This window comes from Netta rufina, assembly GCF_964035555.1.
Source record: "Netta rufina genome assembly, chromosome: 3".
NCBI lineage: Eukaryota > Metazoa > Chordata > Aves > Anseriformes > Anatidae > Netta > Netta rufina.
In genome coordinates, this window is record NC_140125.1 from 114,249,846 (window position 1) to 114,276,311 (window position 26,466).

Below are 26,466 nucleotides of genomic sequence, written 5' to 3' on the forward strand. Positions count from 1 at the left end.
TTCTTGTAAATTTGAGTGGCTTGTATGAATAAAGAACTGAACATGAAAGCTTAGCAACTGAAGGTCCCCTGTGAGAGATACACCTCTTTTGAGCAATCCCAGTTGCACCTGGGTTGGACGACGTATATGAATTTGCAAGTCTTTACTCAGATTGCAGGAGTGGTGCAGGGTGCATGTGGCTTGTTTTGCATGAAAGTATCACAGATTTTTGCATGGTTTTAGGAAACAGAACCTTCCTCACAGCTCTGAGCATCACCTAGAAGATGTCAGTCTGGAAGATGCTTTATGTTCTCCTCCCACTGCTTGCCTTGTGTGTTCTGACTAGAAGGCCAGGTTGGGAAAGCGGTGGCCATCTGCCCTGTTTGTACATGGCCTAGCAGAAAGGGCCTCTGCCTGCAGCTGCTAGCTTTCAGTAGATGCATGGCACTCAAATATGCAACGAACACTTAGAAGTTAACTTGTCTGAAATATTACTTAGCCCTTGGCTCCAAGTCAGAGGTTTTGATAAGCAGAATGCTCCAGGGCCTGCAGCTGAAACTGCTGAATAATGGGCAGTGCTTGGCTGAACCTTTTGGGCCTAGGATGTTTAGGTGCTTACTGCTAACACCCTTGTTTGTTAAATGTTGTTTGTTTGTTTATGTGACAAAAGGTTTGACCAACATTGTTACATGTTGAAGAAAGCGTGAGGTCAGAAATCACTTTCCAAATTAATGAAGAAGGCCGTGTAATTGGGCAGGTCTTCTGGATTGGTATTTGAAAAGAAGGAAACTTCACCAGGCACCTCTAACCTGCTCTGTTTCTCTACAGACAGTTCTTTAATTTTGCTTTTGATAAAGAGCTCGGTTTATCTGCAGCTCAGAACATCAGATCCCAGGCCCCAACCATGATTAAACTGTCTGCAATTACAGCTGTCATTTGAAAACCAAAGAGCCAAAATGACAGGATGAAGGCTGAGTGAGGCTTACTGCATAAGCCATTTGTGGCTGTATCTGTAACAAACTGTGACAACATTTGTGAAAGATACAACACCATCCCTTTCTCTACCTGCTTTCCTGCCCCCCCAAATCTGCTAGTATTTACTGACTATTTAGGAATAGTTTTAAACAAGCCAATTACTGTTTACCGATTAGCCCCTTTACTACTCCATTCCAGTTAGCTCCCAGCAATTTCCCAAGGCAAGTGTTTGTGGGAGAGCATAGAAGGCAGGCTAATGATAAATGAGCCATAGCTTTCATAGCTGCATGTTCAGAGGAAAATAAGCTCATTCCACAAATTTGGAATGGGAAATTGAGTATATCAGCAGTTGTGGGACTGCACGGAAGCCCCTGTATTAATGAAGTGTGTGTACCTAATTCTGAGCACTTGAGTAAATTTGTCTGTGTTGAGCAGAGTACTTAAGTGTGTGTTTAAATTAAAGTTAAGTATTGCTATTGAAATTGGTCAGATTATTTGCATACTTTTAAAGCTGAACCTGAATACTTTGCTGAATACTAATAGGAGTCACGTATCAGACCAACTTCATCACCTGAGATTCCATCCTCCTCTAACTAATTAGATGTTATATAATAATAATGAGAAAATACAGAGATAATGCTGTTATCTGAAACACCACAGACACAGGATTTGAAAAACAAGAAGCAAAACATGTAGGGGTGGGTAGGAAAAAGAAAGTTATAGAAAATAAATAGGTGAAGAGTCTTAAAGAGCATTGCCAGAAAGGAGTAATCCAAGAAGGGGACCTTCAAATGACTAAGAGCTTTTAAATTTTGGACATATGCACACCACTGTTATTTCCATTTGTTTAGGTTTACTGGTTACAAGCCAGGGCTATGCAGACAATCCAATGATGTGATCCTCACGCTGAAAATCCTCATTGGAGCAGTTCCTGCTGTCCTCATCCTTGGAGGTTTATTTATACTTCTCTTCTACCCAATCACTGAAGAAAGTCGGAGGGAAACAAAGCTTGCCCTGGAAGTGTTAAGGTAGGTTTAAACTAGCTGCAAACAGCAGTAACATCCTCACAGCAGCTCCTAGTCATATTGGAGAAAAATTACTAGCTACCAACATATACCTCTATATTCCTTACCACAAAACAAAACAACACTCTATTAGTTGAACTATTAACAGAATGATACCATTACATGCTCCAGTACCTTATTTTTGTAGTATTGTACTAGCTCTTTAGAGGGCCATTTTTCAGATATATCAGCTGCTCTGTTTTACTTCTTTGAGGGAGGCACACAGAGCACTATTGTTGTACAGTGTTTCAATCCAGAAATGAAGAATTTTCTAGCCAGGCTAAATTACTGGAGAAAATGTGAATAGTTACAGTTTTCTTGTGTATAGAAGAAAACAGGATTATTGTCAGCATTCTTGTTGTTTATGGCATGTAAGAAACATCCAAACAATTTGGGTGAGTAGGCAGGAAAGATTGTGGTCCAAAAAGAAAGGACAGTTTTGAGCATTCATTCCCTTTTTTCTCTATCTCATACCCTTCATCCCCTTTCTCCCCTCTCTGTCCCTCTCTAAAGAAAACCTTGCTGAGCTCAAAATCATCCACCTCTGTTAAATAAAGGCCTGGTATACTGAGGACATGCATAAGACATACATAGCATGTGCAGTCAATCCTAGAAGACTGCTGGATTAAATATTAAAGTAAATTGTTACTCTTGGTGTGTTTTTATCATACCAATTTACTGGAGTTGGAAACAAGTTTCTATACTAAGGGATCAATTCCAGTGTGTGGATTCCTGGGACCACTTCATCGCCCTACAGTGTCTAAGATACCTCCATGGGGTTGGCAGATATGACACAGGCCTCTCAGGCACCAGCTTCTTTTTGCGTGGCAGCTGCAAACCAGAGGGAACAGGCTAAACAATCTGAAATGGCACTGGCCCCTCTGCGTAGGCACCTTATTCCCGGTCCATAACAACCACATCTTGATGTTGGTTCTCAATTGTCTTATTTGTTTGAGCTTGCCAAACTGTGACCTGTCTAGCTAGCACTAAAAGAAGTCTGCTCACACGTCGTTTGTCCTGCTTTTAACAGAAGGAGCCATCAAAGCACAGAGAACCTGGATGAGCACACAGAGGACACCTCGGTCTGAAAGCTCTGAACACCAAGACTTTTTAAACTCAGTCTCACACCCTGCACAGAAACTCCGTGAGAATCTTCTCTGTCATTTCCATGCATTGTGAGAAACGATAAAGAATGATAAAGAATGACAGTCGGTAATTAAATCAAGAGAGGAACATCACCATGTAAAAAATAAATACAACTCAATGCACTGTCCTAAAAGAGACATTACAACCATGCAGAAGTGCAAGCTATTGAAGGTTTGCCTTTTTTTGTTTGTTTTTCAATGATAACATAAAACTGATTTGTTGCAACAGGAGGGTCTATGAACTTGTAGGCCAAGGGAAAAAGTGTAAAAGTGGTATACTGCCCAAATATACCTTGTGATATATTTCAACCTCAGAGATTGGGGTAGATTTTGAACTTAATTTCTACCTATACATTGCACGCTAGCGTATTTGGAAAGCACTTTGAAATTCTGAAGTATGCCATAAAAATATAGGATTTATTTTGTTTTGAAATGAAGCAAATCACAGATGCAGAGATATTTTGAGGATTTTCTCACAAAGGGTTATTCTGAAAGAGATTTGATGTAATTTAACTTTATAGATTTTAGATGAAACAGAACCTTGCATTTCCCATTGTTGGAGTTCCTTGCTTCACACACCTTTATACTGATCTTTGTCAGAGTGTGAGGACTTAATTTCAAAAACAGTATCTTCACTCAAGGTGCCTAAAATCTGTAGTATCTTCCAAATATTATGTAGGCCCTTCAAATTTCTGTAACTTTGGTCTTTAAGCAATCATGGTACCCACCTGGTTTTCCTGTGGGTTTTGTCAGCCTTACGAAACACCATGGCATCGCTGTTAATCTCAGCTTGCACAGTGTTTTGTAATAATGAGGTTACACATGACTTTGAAGTGGTGATTCTTTTCACTCAGGGATCTCATTATGGCTTTAGATACATTATCTAAAACCTCATTTCTACTATAGATTCATGCTGCTGAACACATTTTGTAGATAAAAGATACACCTCAGGCACTTTCCGGGGCAGTTAAATTCAGGCTTAGTCATTCTGGGCTTCTTGTGGAGTCAGTGGAGAGACAGACACCTCCAGAGGCTGCTTCCAAGCTCAGGCTAAAATGCCTGGACTCTGAAGACAGATACCTAAATTTGGGGGGGGGAGAGTGATGAATCCAGGAGTTGAAGGCTCCTTCACATGAAGAAATTAGCACAGTGCAAAACAAGACATGAATTTACGGCCCACTGGCTTCCCTGTACAAATATATGGGAGGGTGCCTTAATTTTGGACTAGAAGTGCCTTAGAAGGAGTAGCCCACCACATGTAGGAGCATGTGTGGGTACTCCTGTGGGTGTCACTGGAGGCAGTGCAATAAGCAATTTGCTCAGGGACATCTGGGGAAGTGGCTCAGTGCTGGGACTGGAAACTGGAAAAGCTTTGACTGAAAGACACTGCAAAATAAAATCAGTGCATCCACAGAGTATCTCATTAACGCAGAAACCTTTTCAGGCAAGTTGGAAGTCTAAGGCTTAATGAACTGTCCTAGTTCAGAAAAACGCTTGATAATGAGCAAGCCTTTAAGGGTGTATTTTGAGTGTGCATGGGTAAGAGTTAATGACGTCTGAGACTTGTATTGAATTGACATCTAGGGATGTGGGTTTTTTTGGTTTCAGTTCTTGAACAAGCCAAGATTTCTACTGCCTGGGGCATTCGTGTTTACAACAATAAAAACCATAAGCCCGTTTACATTTCTGAGTTTAATAGAATTTGAAATAGCAGAAACACTTCATTTTGAAGTGGGTAAATGATGTAGTAATATCACATAGCTCCAGAAGCATCATAGAAAACATTTTAGGGGGTTTGTTTTATTCCATAACATTTGTGTCTGTCTGAACAGTCTTCTTTAAAAACAACCAGAAGTCCTAGTAAAGCCTATTTATTTTTAAAATGTTTTTTGTTTTCAGCTGCTATAAATCTGTAGCTCCAAGGCAGTGATTCTGTCAGTTTACATAAGCCAAAAACTTAGCCCAGCGATAAAAGGATTGCAGAAACTGCTGGCTGTGGTGGATTGGAAGAATTTGAATGTGTCCTGAGATATTATTTCTAGATCAGTTGTGCAGTTGCCTCTAAACTTTGCAGTATCCCCATCCTGACTTCTGTCTCTTGCAAAGGTAAACTCGGTTGATTGATTGTAAACTTTATTCCTCTGCTCCAGTGAGGCAATGTGATATTTACCTAACAGAGATGCACTTAGTCTTCGCTTTGCATGTAGTAGTAGCATCAAAATAAAATGGAAAACCTCCATTGATTAAATGTAGCAAAATATTTTTATATTTTGAAAATCTCAGGTATTTTATTTGATTACCAGAGTTGTACTTTTGTTAAGAAAACGAATGTATTTTTTCTAAGCAAAGAGAATGGAAGAAGTAAGTGCAAAGTAAGATTTTTTTGGCAATTTTGCTTTTTAGGGCTCATTGTTGATGCTGTAAAACAAATGAACTTTGAGTATCTTCTTGTTATTTTAAAATGATGTGTCCTGTGTATGTATGTTCAGAACATGTGACTGGAAGAAGCAGATTCTTATGCTGACAACCATTCAGATTAAATGCTAATCTAATGTCTACCTCCTGCCTTGCACTGATTGTCAGTAACAGGGGCCAAGTTCAGTCCCCAGGGGCTCTCATTCAAGTAATACCCAAATACAGTCACAAGAACATGGGAGATTGGATTAAACCAGCTGGGTGCCTAATGGACAGCACTTCCCCACCTACACACAAGCAGTTCCAACAAATGGATTTGCACAAATAAGAGGAAGAAAAGGATAACAGAATCACATCTGCCTGGGGAGTTGTCTGTAAAGCAAACCATGCCCATTCCTTGCCCTTTCTTGAAGTAGGGTTGTGTTGTTTTTTTTTTCCCCAAATCTTCTATATCAGGCTGTTTGCTGGTATAGTCTGTAGCTGAGCTAGTCACTGGTCAACTCTTCCAGTTTTATGCCTCTTGTGGTTTCTGCCTAAAAATGATATAAAAAACTTCCAAGGTTGTACCACCTGGTCATGCATTCCTGCTGGCAATCGGTGTGCCTGCAGGTCACAGCTAAGCACGTGGACGAGCCATCATTGCCCATCGGGCACTGTAAGAGAGGGTTGCTCCCTCTCGCTAGCCGTGTCCTCCCACCCCGAGGCACTGCCTGCCCCTGAGCTTGCTGACCTGTCACGGCTTAGGTGGATTAGATCGCTTGTGCTGAGTCCCCCGCTTTAACAGGTGAATACCACCTCGGACATCTGTCCCTGGGGAGTTCCTGAGGCCTGGTGCCTTGCGTTTCAGGTCACTGGGTTTGCAGGAAGGGCCCTGCAGATCTGAGGACTAATTCCTTAAGTCAGTGCTGTACCTTGTAAGAATTGCTGCTGGATTCAATCCCTGCTGCATCCCCTGGTCTCTATTCACCTTCTGTACTTCAAGTAAAACACTTGAAGTGGACAACGTTTTAAAGCCAAACTCTGCTGGTTTTGTTTCTGTGGTTGCTTACCAAATATTCTTTTCATCTTCTTTTCTACTTGCCTTTCTGGGTTGTAGACAGAAAACTCAAAATTAAAACAATCTCCTCCTTGAGAGGAGGAATTTCCTGGAGGGGAAATGTAGGTCCTTAAAGACCTGGTATTTGCTGGCGAGGTCTCTGAAGGCGAGGAAGGGAAGGCACCGCAGTTCAAAGTCTCATGCAGTAGGGGCACAGCCAGTAGCTGTACAGTTCAATCACATACTTCGTATGAATTTCATATTGTAGTTTAAAAAACAACCACAAAACAGCCTTGAAGTGTTACAGTAGGTTTTCCCTTCAGAAAACTGCTAGGCTGAGTGATGGAAAGGTCAGCTGGATCCATACAATTGACAGGTGAGTAAGTGAGCTTTCTGTTTTCATGCAATTTCTTTCTGAGATCAGAAGTTTCTCAAGCTGCTCTGAATGCTTTTTTTCACCTTAACTCTCTACAAGACCATTGTTCAGACACTAGCGAGAGTGCTGAGTGGTATGGTTAAAAAAATTAGTGTATGTTAGAGGCTTAAGGTACGAAATGAGATAGCTTTCACATCATTAAGCACCCAATCTGCTGCATAAAACATGCTAACTCACTGTGAGGCTTCATTCAAAAGGCAAAGGAGCAGCACACGCCTCAGTCCCTGAGATGAAGGAGGAGACATTTTTCTGCTTTGCGCCCAAGAATTTGCAGGCTCTGAACACACAAATTGGCAAAAACGAGAACTGAAGAGACAGCACAGGGAGGGAGAATGGTCCTAGAACCACAGCACTCTGCAGGAAAGGTGGGTGTGCAGTGTAATTTCAGAGGTGTTTACAGAGCAGCATCTCTAACCCGAACTGGACAGCAGCAGTGCTGTTGGATGGCAGGGAGACGAGTGTCTTCTCTGAAGGCATAGAATAAGAATTAAGGTTTATTTCTTGATCCATTTCTTGTCCCAAATGGGGTGTTTAAGGAGAGGTTGGACGTGGTGCTTAGGGATATGGTTCAGTGGTGACATTGGTGGTAGGGGGATGGTTGGACGAGATGACCTTGGAGGGCTTTTCCAACCTTAATGATTTTGTGATTGCCTCTTTGTCTTTGCTGGTGCCTGGGGAATCATTTCCATTCACCAAGCGATGAACAGGATTTCCTTCATAGCTTAGCAGTCTCCATCATCTCTCTTTCACCTAGATGATATTTTCCCCACCTGTGGTCAACTCAGGCCACCAGCTTGGCATCATGATGACAGGACCAGGTTTACGATGGCTGACGAGTGTCCATCCTTTTGTTTGATCTGCCCAAATCAGCTGCAATCCAGGAGGAAGCATGTCCCTTAGATTTCCACAGTGAACTCACCCTTTGGCCTTCCTCAAAGTCATGGAGAAGAATCTGCACGTTGTGACCTCTGTCAGCTTCAGCGATTCCACCTCTGCTGGCCATGTCATCGGCCTGTGATGAACACAAAACGACAGCCACCTCCAGGTCCTGGCAAAGTCTCTGCTGTGCTGAACTGGCCATGAAGAATCACAGAATTGTAGGGGTTGGAAAGGAGCTCAAGAGATCACTGGGTCCAAACCCCTTCCAAAGCAGGTTCCCTAGAGCAGGCTGCCCAGGTAGGCGTCCAGACAGGGTTTGGATATCTCCAGAGAAGGAGACTCCACAACCTCCCTGGGCAGCCTGTCCCAGTGCTCCATCACCCTCACCGGGAAGAAGAGAGAATGAGAAATGAAGAAGAGAGAATGGGAAACTCCAGAATTCCTGAGGTGACTTGTTGGGGTGGAAGAAGAGCCATAAAACAAGCAAGCTCCCTGGAAACACCCTGAAATCCTCTCCTGAGGGCTGTTGGGTTGACATCAGTGACTGGCTCAAAGCTGTGGATTTGGACACCTGAACGCAGAGAAAAGGAAACTCAGGAGAATCGGTTAATGCTTTGTGGTTACCAGGTATTCACACGCTCAACTTCTCCCTCCCCAACCCAGTGCCTGATCCTATAAATGCAGATCAACAGAGAAGGCAGCGATGCGACACGGGATGGTCGGGGGCTGCAGCAAGCACGGTGGGATTTCAGTGCAGGAGGCCGGTGACTCCCTGCAGCTGGGCTGTCGGCAGAAGCAACGCTGTGAAAGCCAGGGAAGACGTACCTCAGTTATCCTGCCTGTGCAGCCGAAAGGGCAAGGAGCTTGGTAGTGGGGCTGACAGCTAGAAAACGGGCTTGGTGCTGGTGTTAGCACGGAAGGGAATGTGCTGTGGACCCGGCACAGGTCTGATAGACTGCTTGGAAAGGTGAGCACCAGGCAGAGGATGTAGGATGTAAGAGGATGTAAGCACAAGGAACTCCCACGAGGAACACAAAGGGAACCGTAGATCTTTCCTTTCCTCCGCCGTTCAGACCCTGCTGCCTTCTCTCTGGTTACCAGCACGCAGGGTTATGCTCCTTGTCTACAGGGTGGCTGTGAATAAAGGCAACTGCACGATAAATCCAGCACCCAGAAGCTGTAGGGCAGTGAAACCCGAAAGTAATTGAAATTGGACACGATTTTGGAGTAGTTGGTGACACCTGGTGAGCACTGGTGTGCCTGTGGTCCACGATTTGGTGGTTGTTCGTGGTTGGTCCCAAGAGCCAGGTGTCTCTGGAGGAGTAATGAAGACCCTTGTGTTGTGCACAGAGCACTCCTGGAAGATGATGCTTTGCACCACCAGTTGGGGCTGGAGTTCCACTATGCAAAAACCAGGAGCTGCTGGGGGCAAGGTAAGCACAGGTATTGATAGACAGAAAAAATTATCTCTATATTTAAAGCCCTCCTGAACACTTTCAGCAATTCTGGGTGGCGTTTTGTGAACCTGTCAGGGCGGTATCCCAGCTCCGAGTGCAATTCAGCTCAGTCTGGAGGATTTTCTCCAAGCGCCTTGGAGTTCTCCACCTCTTTCGTTACGACCAAAGGCAAATGCCAGCGGCTGTTTTAGTGGCTGGTGTAGCCTTAATACGATGTTTTGTGGGCTGCTGATTTTTGACGGTGGCACAGTTTCCAAATAGGCAATACGAGATCATATTAGTCCTGAGGCAGCAGCTCCAGTTCCATAATCTTGTCACTCGATTCCTTCTCCCAGTCAAGTGCCACCGTGAAAGCCTGATAAACTGCTTAATGTCACCGTGCTTTAATTTTATGGGCAGCGATCCTGGATTACTGCATTTTCTGGTGCTGCAATCCACGCCACATCAACTTGTGCTGCTTTCTAAATATTTCACCCTTGCATTCTCTCTCTCTCACTACGAAGGCAATAGAACATTTTTTTTTCTGTCCTCCTTTAAATTGGAGGCTCTCAGGGTAGTGGGTTATTGGAATTCCTTTTTGCCAGTTCTCTCTATGAGAACTTAAAATAGACGTACTGAAGGCAGTGTTGTTAAGATGATTGTTTTAAAGGTGATGGGAAAAAAATTCAATATGCAGACCAAGAAATACTTACCAGAATACAACTGTTAGCTAGCAAAAGCTTACAAAAAGCTTACAGCTATCCATATGCTGACGTCCTTTTGCCTATAAAATGTGCTGGGCCTGGCTGGGATGGAGGTTTCTTTCTGGCAGCCCCTGTGGTGCTGTGCCTTGGATCTGTGACAAGCACAGTGCTTCTGGAGCACTGATTCTTTTGAGGCTTTCTCTCACTCCCCCTCTGTCCACCCAGCACGGAATCTGGGGGTGTGCATGGGGTGGGGAGGGGCGGCCCCAGGTGATGAGGGATATTCCTGACCACAAGATGTCACGCTCAGCAATAAAAGCTGGGGGAAAAAGGAGGAAGGCAGGGGGAATGTTTGGGGCCGTGGTGTGTGTTTTCCCAAGTGCTACATGATGAAGCTTTCCCTGAAGCTGCTGGAGATCCACCTGCTGATGGGAAGCAGTGAATGAACTCCTTGTTCTGCTCTGCTTGCACACTGAGGTGTTTTGGTTTGGCCTTTCAACCTTTTAAACTGTTTTTATCTCAACTTGTAAGTTTCTCCACAGATTTGCACTTCTGATTTTCTCCTTACCTGCCAGCTTGGGTCAGCCGACCACCACCGCTTCCACACGTGAGGGCTGCTTCCCCAGACTCAGAAAATTAAGCAGAGACATTAGCAGTGGGCACAGGAGGAGCAAAGTCTCACTTCTACACCATGCCCACATTCTACACAACCCTACTTTGACCCAATTCCATATGCCTAAACTACTGCTCACAGCCTTAGCCAACACCAGTGCGTAACCAGATGCACTCCAAGCATCTACAAGCTTCTGAGTATTTGGCAGAAATAAGGAAAAATGCAGTGTTTTCAAGGATGTCTTTATTATGCAATGTTTCTATCATCTAAAACCACCAAGATATTAAAGACCGAGGTGCTAACTTCAGCTCTGGAGCTTGTTAGCCCTTCTACTTTCAAGCACTGATACAAATACCTGCCGTATGCAAGAGGCATATTTAAAAAACATCTCGGTATAAAAAAAAAAAAAAAAAAAGCTAATGTTTCCAAGGACCAAATAAATAAATACATAATTTAGATGTCAACAAAAGTGACAGAAACCCAACCGAGGTTTGAGACAGACCATTACCTAGAACTCGCAGTCCATACAGTGTCTCCTACCATACGACAGCATTACAAACCCTCCACCCAACGTCACATTTTGCTGCTGGCTTGTTCCGAAGGACTGCTGCTGTCTAAAGCCTTGGAGGAACAGTCTCTGAGGACTTCCAAAGAACTGGTGATATCCAGGCTTTCCGAAGCAGCGGGTCTGCAGCCTTCTGTAGAACTGATGATGTCCAGCGTTTTGGAGGAACGGGCGCTGTAGCCTTTTGCGCTGGCATCCCTTACGACTACCTCCTGCAGGGACGTAAACGTCAACGGGACAAAGCCCTCGCTGTCCGCTGTGAGAACAATCCAGGACGAACCTGTGAAGGCAGACACACAGCTGGTTGCAAACTCCTCTGTAAGTAGGCACAATGCAGGTATAAAACACATTTCTTCTAAAATTAAATGCTTCAGTATGCTTACAGCAGTTTTTTCTGGCAAAGGGCACAGGGAGATGCAAAACTAAAGGATAGTTAACAACCATGCAAAATCATGAGCCTCCTGACAGTTTTCCCACTAGCAGAGGTGACCATAGTAAATGCACGCTTTAAATAAGGAAGAGAAATTAAATTCTGAGCAGAACTCTTAAGCATCCAGACTTGGTTTTAATTAGGTATTCATAGACTACTTTACAGAGCTTAAGCTGTGCAGATACTGTACAAAGCAGATTAAACTAAATGACAAATTAATTATAATTAAAAAAAAATAGAAACAGCTTCTGTTATGTCATTTCAGTATAATTAATTCCAATAAACATGAGGCAGAAATATTGTTCTAGATTGTACAAGCCTCACATCTCTGGTCCATTTTTTATTTGACTTCACGTCGTTATTAGCATGATTTTTGCGATTTGAAATAATTTGCTGACTCAGAAGCACCAACTTTTACCAAATGACACAAACCAGAATATTTCCCTACCTGTATCTGTTAAGCTGATGAAGTAATAACACTGAGCTCAGGGTGGGGGTGTGTGAGGGAGCTGAGGGCAACATTTCCAGCTGTTTCTGCAGTTACATTATATAACTTCATGTCACAAGATAAGGAGATTGCAGCTTAAAAGCACACGACCCTTTAATCTTTCGGCTTAATATCTCGTTTGGAACAAACTTTAAAATCAGTACAATTCGGGAATTTGGAACTACCATTCCTGTTGTGCCCATTTACCTAGTAATACTTGTAAAAATAATAAAGAAACCTACTGTAACACTGTTTCTTTCTGAGGTTTAATTAGGCTAGTTGTCTGCATGATTACTTATTCATGGGTAACCAATTCTGCTAAGTTTACATTTGAAGCTATCAAGGAGAAGTCTAAATAACAGTAGTAATGGGGACGCCCTCCTCAGTACTATCCAGAAAGTGAAGTTCTTCGAGTCTTATAGCTCAAAATAAAATTGCAGCGTGACAGCAGACACAGTGGGTGAGCAGCTGGAACAGTACTGAAAATACACTTAGGAGTACGAGCTCATATCCCCAAGGCACATCTCCTGCTCTTGCCAGAAGGGAGACTCTTTGAATTGACACACACCCAGGCACTTGGGATGTGCATGGGATGAATGGATGGCAGCAGAGCAGCACACAGGAAGAAGGCAGTTTCCTTCACTGCAAAAACTGGAGTGAACCAAACTGCTAAAATTTAGAGCACTACTTCTGTGCTTATAAAAAAAATATATCAGATTTATTAAAGGACACCTGATAATGGAACTACAAATTAAAATACAGAAAACTGTGTATCAAAACCACCAACTCTAACCTTCCTGTTACTCAGGTTTCTCCAATTAAAACAGCTGAAAATACATCTAAAATACTAGGTGACAGTCATTTTCCTGTATAACTAGCTGCTTGAAAAAGGGAGAAGACCAGTACATTAAAGTTTCCTCATTTTATATACTGTAAAGGTTTATCTCAGTCACAGCCTAGACTGAAAAGAATCTTTACATTGTAACTAAGAGCTTTTATTAATAACCTTTCAGTATGTGTTCCTTGTTGTTGTTTTTGTTTTTTTTTTTTTCCAGATCAGGTTATGCGCACTGCTACTGCTCGCTGAGAGTGCTGCGTGTGTTTGAAGTGTTCATTTGGTTGGGTAATTACAACGTACCGTGCTGCATTTCTACAAGAGAGAGGTTGAATATCTGCTGGACTATACTCAGACGAAGTTTACCCTCACAAAGAATAACAGATCGCCTTTCATCTGAATCGTTTCTGGAAAGCTGCTTCTGTAAATTCAAGAGAGAGTCGTTAGATACAGTGATGTACATTTCAGCAGAGATATCAAAATGACATTTATCAAAACAAAATTGCAGCTATGCCTTCAACTACACCACTTACAGAAAGCCAAATGCTACTTTCACTCAGACCAGTTTGCAGGATTCATACTTTCAAGCCTCAGCTCTCAACATGAGAAGATTTGTGAACGACAGCAGCAAATCGCTACGTGCTAAATCCGTGTCAGCATGGGAGAGGAACACTGCCCCTGAGGAAAACAACAGGCTACATCTGACCATCATCCTACCACCCGCGAGGGACCCTTCCCTGGGGAGTTCATAAAGCAGCAAGTTTTCCATCTTTCCCTCTCCTGTGATCCACTCCTCACTGAAGAGTTGAGAAATCCTGTCCGTAAGCTTCTGGGACAAGAAACGGACAAACACATCAGAAGAGCCTGCCTCACCTCTGATCATCACAGCTCCAAGCCATAAAACTCACTAAGTGTCTGCAAAGAATATCCCCCATGGGGCCAACAAAGCATTTTTGAAGTCTGCAGAAGGTCGGTTGTTACCAAATCTACAAACTCTGCCTTCGCATAGGATAAAATTCACCTAGCCACATCGCTTCCCAAAGAAGCCTTGGTCTCAGCTCTGGGGCACGACACAAACAAGGTGAATTCTGTCTCCTCTTCCACACAGACCCGTCCATCCACAAAAAAGACGTGTGTTAAGTGTGGAGCCTGGAAATGCACTCACGGTCCTCCTTCCCTGCACTGATAAACGTGCCACTGCTCTTTCTCAGACACTGCTTGTTTAGGATACTTTGGGGTTCCTCACCATTTTGTAAAATCTGCCTAATAAACTGGACAGTAGAGAAATGATCAGGGCTCGACACGTAAGGCGAGGATCCCTGTTTGCTTGCTGAAGATTTCTGAATCAAACGTACCCTGATTGAAGTTAGAACACACCATTCCCTGCCAGGCCTTCCAACTGCAATCATAGAAATCAAATTATTTTCTTATCACAAGTCATCACCAACCAAAATCTGGAGGCAAAACTGGAGCCTTTAATTCATGAAATTTAATTAATTCTCCTGCAAGTGTAACTCTTCGAGCTCTTGCAGCTTCAAGACAAGCTGAAACGTAATTCAATTTCAAACTATATTTTAAAAGAGATCCGAATACAAAATCATCATCAAAATTTGTGTGACCTCAAATATAAAAAGGTCTCTAAATAAGCAACTCAGGAAAATGAGACAGCAGCCATGCTCCCATGCTCAGGAAAACTTTCACTTCGATATTTAAGTCCAGTTTCTGGAGCAATGCCCTACATATCATTAGGATTTAAGAAAGCCAGAAAAAAAAATCAACAAACAACAGTTATTATAATTATTAAATTTTTTAGAATGGAAAACAGCAAACAGAGGGAGGAAATATGGTCTAGGATCTAAGAGTATGATGCTACAGAAGTTGAGAATAAATTATTTTTAGCAATAAAGACCCCAAATTAGTGGTTATTGAAAGGAAATGGCAGTTTAAATTGCTACGCATATCGACTAAGAATTATTAAAACCACCTCTGGAAGAGAACTAATGGTTTTGTGCCACAATTTAATAATTAGCTATCTTACACCTTCTAGCATGAGATTTAGAAATACCTGCTTTCAGCCAAAAGTGTCTTTCAAAGGAAATTTGATTTTAAAGCCACTTTAAGCTATGCTAATTGAATTATCTTTCTGTCATTAAGGGTCTCCCTCCTTCTCAGATGGTGCTCTCAATACTAATTGGCAAGACTTCTGCTCTAGAGACAAAGCCATTTTTTTTTGTTTCAGTCCCCATTATTACAGTTCTTCTTGGAAAAGGGCAGGAGAATCAGAAATTCCCATAGACAGCATTTTTCACTGCCTGAATTGCTGCACGAAAAGCTCCAGAAATTGCTGAGGAAAACATCCTAGACCTTGAGACAAGACTTCAATTCTGCAACAGAACTGTGACGCACGGGTTCTTTGGGTTCTCACCACCTTCTGCAGAGCAGGGCAAGGTACAGCTGCTCAGGTTGAAGCCGACGAGCTCAGCCCAAACGTGAGGTGGGGACAGGCAGCGCTGAATAATCCCCCAAATGAAACACTTTTAAATAAAAGAACTTCAAAACTGAGAACACCAAAAAGAAACCAGACCTATCTAAAAGGGAAAGCCCTAAAATAAGGCTCCTCTCAGACTCATCTGTACCAAATCTGCGCGTACTAAACATGTGCAGGATGGCGCCCTCCCCGTGTGCAACCTGACCACAGCTTTCAACCGGTCCTTTACAAAGTCTGTTACATCCGTAAATGGGTTTGGCCATGAAGGCTTCCAATATTTAATTACCTGGTAGGTGATATTAATAAAAGAAGGCTCCTGAGAAGATGGGTAGAGGGGAAGATTTCTCTTCCCCGATTTTAGCAGCTCGGTTAACTCACGGACGTGACGCTGCAATTCGGTAAAGTTACCAGAGAGTTTTTCTACGTTCTTTGATAAATAACTCGCTTCCTTTTCACTTAACAGGTTATTCTTGTAAGAATTCGGTATTTTGGACGCTCCATCTGTCTGCCTTTTAGGAGATGTTGGCTTGTTAGAAAATGACAGCGACGTGGTGGACAACGCCACAGCCCGATTTACTGGTTCAGCATCGAGAGCCTCAAGAGCTGGAGGGAAACCCAAAGGCAGCTTTTTGTCTTTGAGGTCGTTTACGTTCAACAACGAGCTTTGCTCATACGCAGGGCTCTTAATTTCTTCAATGAGCTTTCTCCTGCTGGTAGGGGACTGCGGGGCAGCACGGTCTGGTATCAAGAGCCCACGACTGAGAGGGTGAACATCTGCAGGGAGCTCGTGAGGAGCGTTGGAAAGATTAAAACAGGAATTCCCGTTAACCGCTGCGGATGAAGGACCCACTTCAAACATCAGTTCCTTAATCATCAACCGGATCATGTATTTGTCTGACCTCGAAGAGGGAAGAAACGCGGGGTCAGTGAATTTCTGTCTTCCAACCAGGATCAGTAACAGTTTGTTGGTCAGGAAGCACAAACCCTTCGGTTTCTCATTTTTTTCTAGCTGAATTTGCTGGATGTTGGGCAAATTGGACGAAGTCAGCGAATAGACTAAAATGACGTTACAGGTGTTGGAGGCGACCGACACAGTTTGAGTTCTGGGGTCAAAAGCCATGATGTCAGGAACCAGAATGCCTGGGATGCTCACTTTCTTGGTGGAGGTCACCTTTCTCTCAAAAGTCACCAGAATGAGATGCGAAGAGTCCTGCCCGCTTCCCGTCAGGTAGTCCTTGGGCCTCAGGTGAAGCAGGGGGCTGCAGTCGGCCCCCTGCTTGCTGGAAAGCAGGTGAGTCAGATCCACGGGAGACGGAAGAGCGGACGCGGGCTTCTCCGAGTCCAGCGACTTTTTGCCCCCGTCCATGGAGAACTCCTCCTCGCCGCACAAGCTGGACTGCGAGGGGAAGGATTCGGTCTCGATGCTCGCCGGCACTTCGAAGGCAACCCCCGCATTGAGGCCGCAGATCTTGTCCAGGGGGAGCTCGGTAGCCACAGCAACTTGGAAACTCAGGGTGGCTTCTACAGCGCAGATGTAGCCCCCCACGTCGAAGATGGGGCAGAAGGAGCAAGCGTGGAGCGCTTTCTGAGCCTCATCCCAAATGTAGGAGTGAAGGGCACTGCCCACCCCCACGACTAAGCGGTTGCCTTCCTTCGTCCAGCAGGCGCAGTGGATGAGGCCGCTGCCCTTGATATCGGCTTTCACCCTGCAGCTGTTGAGATGCACAGAGTGCAGGACCGAGGCGTCGCGCGTGGTGAGCACGGCCAAGATCTCCTGCTTCGGATGCCACACGCAGCCCTGGGGGAGCACCGGGAAGGGCTCGCTGATGTCGCATGTCTGAGAGACCAGGAGCTTATTCCTCTCCGTGGCGTTCAGGCAGAGCTGCCAGACGGTGATGTGCTTCTTGTGCTGAACAGCGAGCAGGGCGGGGGCATCAGCGGGGCTCGGGCCCCAGTAGAGTCCGTGAACGTGCTCGAACTGCCCAACGACGCTCGAGTCACCAAATTTTGGCTCTCCGTTGTGGAGGTGTAAGGAAGTCAGGATGACCTGCTTCCCATCTGTCCAGGCGATGCCGTGCACGGGGTGAATCGCTTGGTGTAAGGCATTAAGGCCGGTTCTCAGGAGCTTCGCCTTCCCTAGCTCCATGATTTTTTGATGTGAGGCATCTGAACAAACCAGAATGGAAAGAAAAAACAATTATTGTGGAAGACAGAGCAAAACACCTGCAGGATTATTTAGCTTATGGCCCTGCCAATGCTGGACTCCTCCTTTCGGTGAAGTCAACACACACATAAAGCTCGTCCACAACCCAACTTTTGTTGTTGTTCGTAATGTTTCCCCAGTGAAATGCAATTTTAAAAGAGGTTTTGCTGTTTTTACAGGCTTAGTCTGCTGCTTTTTCATCACAAAACCAGCCCTTTCATTCTAATTGACAGGTTGCTGCTTCTCAGGATATTTTCGAATGACTTTTAGTATTAAGAATTTCTCAAAACATTGCCTCACCCTCAGCTTCGTGGCCCAGTTGTGACCAGCTAAAGTAATCTCTTACAAGTATGACAGGGCATTAATGTATTATCTATAAATCTGATCCTGTACTAAGTGGGTTAGAACGAGGCATTTGTCTGGTTATTCCAGAAAGCTCTCTAGAAGAGCAAATGCAATTTTGAAACAAGTTTAACAGCTTCAAGAGAGAGAATGGGAAACTGACAGCAATCATCATTCTCTGTAGTCTGTAACCAAGTGTCAGGGACATCCAAAAGCCATACACAAGGTACCACAACTTCAAAGGGGTTCACAATTTTACCCACATTTCTAGTTTTTGAGCTCCAAGCAATCCTTGTTCTGTGCACAGAAGCCAACTCAAAGGAATCGATGGTCCCCTCATTTAAGATTCTCTACAGGATTTTGCTCAGCTACAAAGTCATGGCCCAGAATGAGCTGCAGCTTTAGTAGGAAACGTGAAAAATAAGAAAGCGTTTGAGAAAGTCAACAGTCAAACTGGAAGGGTTATCACCACATGAAGGAGCTGGCTCTACTTCAGATTTTAATTAACGATTTGTTGCTGATCCCAAATGCGGAAGAAAAGCATTGGAAGAGACTAAAATTAGACAGTTATGATGATCAGGATGACTCCTTATCAAGTTAATAACGAGTGCAAAAAATAGTAAAGGGGGATGGGAAGAAGTGTGAATACCTCTCCAGGAAATTAAGGATGGTTTAGGTTGGAAGGGACCTTAAAGATCACCTGATTCCAACCCCCTGCCATGGCAGGGACACCTCCCAGCAGCCCAGGCTGCCCAAATCCCATCCAGCCCTTAGGCACTGCCAGGGATGGGACACCCACTGCTCCTCTGGGTGTAACTGCGTAGATAGGTGCATGGCAAAAAAGGATCTGGCTTAACAGCAGATCACAAGCTGAGTAATTTGGTAATTTCAGTGAGAAAGTTGCAAGATAAGACCGTATAATTTGGGAATGTTTCTAGGAGGGGTGCTACGCACCAGGGAGATAATTACCATCCTACCACTGGAGCTCCGTGCCTAGCTCTGAGTTTCACAGTCCAGTGATGATGGAAATGTTTCCTAGAGTTCACGGACCACAGAAACACAAGAATTGGGTTAATTTCGTTTGGAGAAGACTGTGAGGGTAAACTTGCAACCACAAAGCGGGCGGTTGATGACAGCCCTGCTCCATTGTTCTCCAGGTCTGCCGGGCAAGATAATAAGCAGCTTAGTTTCAACAAAGGAGATTTAGGTCAGCTATTAAGGAAAAAATTGTAACTAAAAATGACAGCTCAGCACTGAGGCGTGTTACCTTGCTGAGGGGGAGCAGGTGCTCCATGAATGTGGTACCTGTGCTACGGCGCTGACAGGATTTGATCATAAAAGTCTGTCAGGGCCAACTTTAGGCGCATCGCCTTGTGGCAAACGCACACCTGAGGTACTTCCCAGTCACCTTCTCCATCACCTACCTGGTGTTTCTCTAAGCTCAATCTTTCTTTTCTTTTTTTTTTTTTTTTTTAAAGCAATGGCCACTTGTGGAAAAATTAAAGCGGGATTTGGTTATTTTTTAAGTGATCCGAGCGCCACATCCCCGCCGGGCAACCCTCACAGGGCGATGCCAAAATCGCCTCACGGGACGCGCTAGGATCCTACAGCTCCGGGGCCATCGGGGCGGTTCCTCGTGGCGCAGGAGCCGCTCCCCATCGCCCCAAAAGCCCTGGAAAGGGAAAACCGAGCCCGGCGGCCACGACAGCCGGCACCCCGGGGTGCTGAGGCGTGCCGCAGCCCCCTGCCATGGCGGAGGCCGGGCTGGGCTGCTGGGTGCGGCACAGCTCCAGCTCCATGCCCCTCTGAGGAGCCTGCGGGGAGCCCCGCGGGGCAAAACGGCGCAAAATTGGGAGAAAAGGGGAAAAAGGGGGAAAAAGGAGCGCCCAAAGCCGCCCGCCCGCGCCGCTTTTCCCCCAAAACCAGCCGCCCGCCCCGCCGCTCGCTGCGCGGGCCCGCCCGCACCGATCTCCCCCGCCTCCCTCAGCGGCCCGCCCGCCGCGGCCGCTCACCGACCTCACCCCCGCCGCGGCCGCTCACCGACCTCACCCTCCCGGCGGCTCGGCACGGCCCCGGCGGCAGCGAGCGGCGGCCGCCTGCTGCTCCCGGCCCCCGTTCCGCCTCTCCGCCCCGGCCCGGCCCGCCCGGAGCCCTGTGACGCGGCGGGCGGCGCCTACAGGGGCCGGGCGCTGGGACTACAACTCCCAGGAGGCAGCGGGGCTCGGCCGTGACGTCGCGCGGCTCTCCGCCAATCCCGAGGGTGGCGGGAATGGCCGCCCGTCTGTGAGGGGACTGAGGGCGAGGGGAGCTGCCCCCTGCCTGGGGACCGCTTTTTTTCCTTAAAGATGGAAAATCAGCTAATTAGATACACGCCCACTTTTTTTTTCTGTGTTATCCTTGGGAGATCACGTTTAAACCCAAGGAATAAAGCACGTAAATGGGATATAGAATTGCTCCAAAACAATTTATTTGGTCTGGATTTATTGCATTGGGCACAACACGCTGTGAAGTCCCTGGGGCCTTTTTAAAGTTAACTGTGTGCTCCTGCGAGGTGTGTGCTGTGGCACTTTCCAGTGCTTAGTGTTGCAGAGCTGCCCGGTCACTGCACAGGTTTTGAAACTGTTTACAACAGGATGTTGAAGCACTGGAAAAGATGCATTAAAGAGCTGTCAAATTGGGTCAGGGTGTGAACACAATACTCAAAAGGAGTGTGAGGTCAAATGTACAAAAAAGCTCAAATGTAAATTAACAAATAAATAAATAGATAAATAAAATAGATAAATAAATAAAAAGACTAGTGTGTGAGGGGGCTCAGGGCAGACCTCATTGCTCTCTGCAACTGCCTGAAAGGAAGGGGTGGGGAGCTGGGGGTCGGCCTCTTCTCACAGGTAACCAGTGATAGGACCAGAGGGAATGGCCTCAAGTTGTGCCAGGGGAGGTTCAGGTTGGAAATGAGGAGACATTTCTGCTCAGAAAGAGCAGTCAGGCACTGGGATGGGTTGCCCAGGGAGGTGGTGGAGTCAGCGTCCCTGGGGGTGTTCAAGTCAAAACGTGGCAACTTTCTGGAACATATTTTTTAGCTAAATGCAAATTTTTCTTTAGTCACAGACAAATTTTGGAGTTCAATATATTGATATGAAATTTAAGGGTCTGTTATGCAGAAAAGGTGGGGAATCTTTGGATCTGTGACAGACTATTGGTTACAAGGTAAAATTCCAGGTATTGTCTGTCAAAACAAACAAACAAACAAACAACAAAAACACCCTAATTTGATTGTTTTCTACCTGACAGGGTACCTGTAAAATGCTGGATTACAGGATAAAGGGCTCAAGAAGACTGAAGTGCATACGAACTCTTCTCATATCTGATTACAGTGGGAAAGGGGCCTGGAAGAGAAATTCATGCCACTCATACAGAAATTTCACTTCCAGCTTCCTTCAGAAAATTGTCCTGCAAAGGAGAAGTGGCCATGAGACTTCTGGATGGCAAGAGGTAGAAAATAGGGTTTGTTTGAACTGCTGTATTTTTGAAATGAAAGGGTCTTTCTGCCAGCTACAGGCCCTTGATGCTGTGAGGTGCTATAAACAAAACAAACAACCAAAAACATCAACAAAATAAAACCAGGTTTGAGATGATGAATAGATTTATGAAGTTATATTTTAGTTCAGAAAGCAGAGGACCCAAACAACAGCTTTCGTATGTTGTTTGACAAATACATACTCTCAGATGTCTGAGAATTAATCAGAAAGTGAGCAATCACGATTTTCACATTTCGTCTCTGTGTTCCCTTTTCTCCGACAGAGAAAAGATTAACAGCAGACAGTACAGAATGCTCTACGGTAGAGAGAACAATCCAAAACTAACCTGGATCTGAAAAGGAAATCTGAAAAATGAAATAATTCCTGCAGTAACCTACTCTTAATGATCACTACGCACACGTTCCCTATACACTCGGGGTTAGGGCCTTGACGCTTCTCAGAGGTGAGCAGAGCTATGCCCTTTAATCATTTCCCTATGGACACCAAATAAATAAGGGTGACAAAGTGCACCTCTTATAGCATTAATGAGACTGTGGTTGTGATAGATTGGTAGTGAAGCAGTTAAAAAGTGCTGCCAGGCCACCCATGGATAAGAAGACTTTTGGGGACGGGTTTTAGCCGAGTATTTTCATCAGTGCCTGGCACCAGAGAGCTGGCAGCTGCTCTGTTCCCTGGTGGTTAAGGCAGAGCGGGGCCACCAGGGGGCTATACCAGACAGCAACAGCCTGCTGGAAGAGCTGAATTCCCCGCTGCGATGGTATTCTCGTGAGGGGAATGATTTGACACTTTTTTGTCTAAATTGTTTCATCAGGTGGAGAGATCGCATTTAAAAATGAATCAGGAGATGTTTTCACGTTAAACGTTTACTTTTTCTTTCTGTGCCTAGAGTTATGTGATCAAGTATTTTTAAAGACTTTCATTTTCATCGTGTAAATTTGCTTATAAATATATTAATTAAATCTTAATTAAGGTCTACAAATGAATCAAAGGTATCAGAAAAACTCGTAGCTATTTGTACATCTGTAAAATATGATCACTTGTGTAGTGTTTTCATCGAAATAGAATTGTCTCTGCCTACCAGAGTGCCAGGGTGGTAGGTAGGTAATTATTACTGTAATTCTTTCTTTCTTTCTTTCTTTCTTTCTTTCTTTCTTTCTTTCTTTCTTTCTTTCTTTCTTTCTTTCTTTCTTTCTTTCTTTCTTTCTTTCTTTCTTTCTTTCTTTCTTTCTTTCTTTCTTTCTTTCTTTCTTTCTTTCTTTCCTTCCTTCCTTCCTTCCTTCCTTCCTTCCTTCCTTCCTTCCTTCCTTCCTTCCTTCCTTCCTTCCTTCCTTCCTTCCTTCCTTCCTTCCTTCCTTCCTTCCTTCCTTCCTTCCTTCCTTCCTTCCTTCCTTCCTTCCTTCCTTCCTTCCTTCCTTCCTTCCTTCTTTCCTTCTTTCCTTCTTTCCTTCCTTCTTTCTTTCCTTCCTTCTTTCTTTCCTTCTTTCTCTTCAAGCTATTTATTTTTATATATATGGCACCTCTGCTACTGCAGGGATGCAAAAACCCTTGGGAGATGTATGTAAGGTAAAAGTGAGACAATGAAATTACACAGGGAACAGTGTTTAGAAAGAAGAAATGACAGCAATAAATTCCAATGGTCATGCTTATTGGAAGCACACATTTTGTCCTTTAAAAATACACACTTGCATTAAGGCAGGCTTCTTAAGCACCGAACAGTTTCACAGATCTGCAGTCCCTGCAGTGAGAACAGCTTGGTGTTCCCAGAATTTTGTTTGCTGTATCATTTTGGCATCTGCTTTTCAAGTCAGTTTGAAATACAATGTTAGTAAAAACATAGGACGGTCAGGAAGAAGTGTTATGCATACCTGGTAAAGAGTGGCAGAAGAGGAAATAGGTGTGATGGGGAGACTTGCTGTAGTGTTATTATTTCAATACTCTGTAGAGTTTCTCTTTGCTTTCATTGAATATTTTCATATTCAAATAACGTAATAAGGGCAAAGAATAATTTGAAGATGCTTGCTGTTAACTTCATATGCATAATATTTTTAAAAAATCTGTTTAATCCAGGACACTACTGAACTAGCAAAAAGATCTCATCACAACATTTCTTAATGGGAAGGCTTAGTGAGGCACTGCCATGTAATTCAGTCCCCTGAAACGGGATGTGGTACAGCCTAGGATCAGTAGCTAAATGTGCATGGGTTTTATCTGCTTCTTGCCATTACCGTAAAAGTGTTTTGGGGTTTCTTTGTACTTTTGGGAGATGATTAGTAACAAAGTTCATAAAAGATGAGCAATTTTGTGGAAAATGACCTAATATCATACTGTTACAGGAAAGCAGACAGCACTGTGAGGTGTGTGAACAGGATCACTGAGTGCAAGACGGGAGTAACTCGTCTGTTCCACCTGGCTGAATCAAGCCAGGAGGGCTCACGGTATTTCCATCATGCAGGAGACGTCGAATGTCTCTGCTCTACAGGGGAAGGACTTTCAGGGAGTTCCTTGTGGCTCTGGCCTTTGAGGAATGCCAAAGATCAGTGACAATTTGGGGGATTAAGACAGCGACATAGGGAGTGGGAATTACCAGTATCTACCATGCCACGTCTGCTGAAGCAGCTGTTACTGTTGTGGACCATAAATAACATGGAAAAGCAAAACAAGGTGCATCAAAAAAAGGAGATGGCCTTTTGACGAGAGAGCCTTTCAGTTTTAAAACTGATTTGGTCAAAACAGCTATTTTTAAATAAGAATTTTTAATATGACAATGTTCCTTTAGAATAATCTTTCCAAGGACATTTTCCGGCATACTTCATCGGAACAAATAACATGTTCTAAATTACACATCTTTATACCTGTGGTTAGGCCAGAACCACGCTAATATACAAATCATACCCTTACAGGTATTTAACAACATCGTGCAAAAGAAATTGTTCAAGTTTTAATCTTTCTAGTGGGCATCTGGAGCTCCCTTTCACTTGCATTACCAGACCTAGAGAGACCTTTTCTCCTTCTTTGCCAGTCTTGGGGTGAGAACCCTTTCTTGTGTCAGTAACCAATTCAGTCCTAGGCACTTCTACCTTCTAATGTTGTGTTTTCTGCTCTGCTTTTAAGGAACTAATCTGCAAAAGCACTGCTTTCATCTTGCTTCTTTGCAGATGAATCCTGCTTTCCAGGCACGCTCCCATCACGCAGTTCTCCTTAGTGCTATTAACAGGTACAAGTGTTTTGAGGGAACTGTATCAAGGACGATCAGCGGGGCTGTATTTCACATTGGTAACTGTCACTGGTTGCTAAATTAAATGTTAGGAAAGGTAGAGGTGCAACCAGACATGACAGCTGTATGCAGGCTACGGGAGTGTAGGAATATTTACAAGCTGAGTGTGAAATCATGAATTGCTTGCATTCAACTGAGAGAAATTTTGATGGTAACGGAGCTGGTATTTTGAATTATACTTATTTAGACTTATTTTTGGGCGAAATGGGTTTCTGAGGAAAGAATATCAAGGAAAACAATTCGCATCACATTTAGTAATCAAATTGTAACCAGTTCATTTTTATCTGTTAATTGCTGGTTATGCTATCTCTCATAGTAAAATGTCAAGGAACACAATCAATCTTCTCATAAAATGCACTGAGGTGTTCAAAATAAATGTGTTGGTGATTACAGAGACTTGGGGTTCACTGCTGGATAAAAGGTACGACAGCAGCGGGCACATTACTAATTCCTTTGCATGGTGTAAGAATTGCAGTGCCTTCTTCACGGTGTTGGCACAGCTGTGCAGCTGAGCTCTGGGCTGAATCAGGGAAATGATCCATTTTAGAAGAGTTTTGGTAGTTTTTTTTAGCTGTTTACAGCTTTGGCTCCCCACATGTCCACCCAGTTGCTGCAGGATGGGAGCAGGAGCAAATGGGGTGCAGTGGTGGGTGGAAAAGCCCTTCACCAGCATCACTTCAGGAAGCTTGGCATTAGTATCCCACAACTAAATTTCAGCTGGGATGTTCGAACCTTTCTTATCTGGCAAAAATTGTTATTTTTCCCTGCCATAATTAGTGCATTTTAATGTATTTTGTACCAATTTTTAAAAACAATGTTCACGGACTGTCCCATTATCTAACAGTGCTGCCTTTTATATTTATGAAACGTGTTAAATATGTTTGATGTGAAGGAAATGGCTGTTGCCTCTAAAGTCAGCTAAGTTTGCATCTTCCTGGAGTTTGGGTTCATTTTTTTTCTTAAGTTCTTTTCTTTTTTGTTCCTTTTTAGGATCACGCTGTGCTCTGTAGATGTCCTGCTCTCCTGGCTGCGTGGTCCCTTCTCCGTTAGGATATCACGGTGCCCACTGCTGATGAATCCTTGCCAAAGGACAGAGTTTGTTGACTCCTGATAGTTTTAAGCAGCAGGTCTGTGCAGCACTGTGAACCTACCTCCTGTGCAGGATGTCTTTCGGTGCCAGTACCAGGCTTTGGCACAAACATCTCATCACACCTGCCTGGTGGCATGTACGGGGCAAATAATAGCAGGGAAAGGAAGGGTGAGGGTCAAGGACAGTGCTGGCTCCCTGCAAACAGGGGACAAATCGCAGTGAGAGCTTTGAAAATCCAGATGAGAGGTACCCAAACGGCATTAGCAGGGAGATATTGGCAGTCCTCTGCTCGTCCCTGAGATAACAGCACCAGCAGGGACACATTGAAGCTCAGGAAAGTGAATTTGCATTTAACACAGAGATAGTGAAATTGCCTCAGTCTGGCAGAAAGCTGAAGCCATAATAGGAACTAATTAACGTATATATTAACATATATTGCGAATATTAACATATATAATGCTAATACATAAGCTAAATTACATTGTGTGGGATGCCAGGGGAGGTTCAGGTTGGAAATGAGGAGACATTTCT

General features: G+C 44.2%; 2 protein-coding genes across 2 annotated transcripts in view; one reads left to right on the forward strand and one right to left on the reverse strand.

Moving 5' to 3' along the window:
- The window catches only part of MFSD2B (MFSD2 lysolipid transporter B, sphingolipid), a 36,489-nt gene extending 32,853 nt beyond the window's left edge, over positions 1-3,636 (forward strand). Inside the window, exons 13-14 of the mRNA XM_084283771.1 lie at positions 1,806-1,982; positions 3,049-3,636. Of these exons, the coding sequence (XP_084139897.1) occupies positions 1,806-1,982; positions 3,049-3,106 (235 nt within the window). The 3' untranslated portion in view covers positions 3,107-3,636. The remainder of the gene's footprint in view (positions 1-1,805; positions 1,983-3,048) is intronic.
- A 7,417-nt stretch (positions 3,637-11,053) lies between these two features.
- WDCP (WD repeat and coiled coil containing) lies at positions 11,054-17,633 on the reverse strand (the record flags this gene model as incomplete). The annotated part of the gene is made up of 3 exons (XM_084283479.1): positions 11,054-11,527; positions 13,303-13,420; positions 15,774-17,633. 3 exons carry the CDS (start codon positions 17,631-17,633, stop codon positions 11,256-11,258), a joined length of 2,250 nt encoding a protein of 749 aa, XP_084139605.1. The 3' UTR covers positions 11,054-11,255.
- Positions 17,634-26,466: the final 8,833 nt, after the last annotated feature.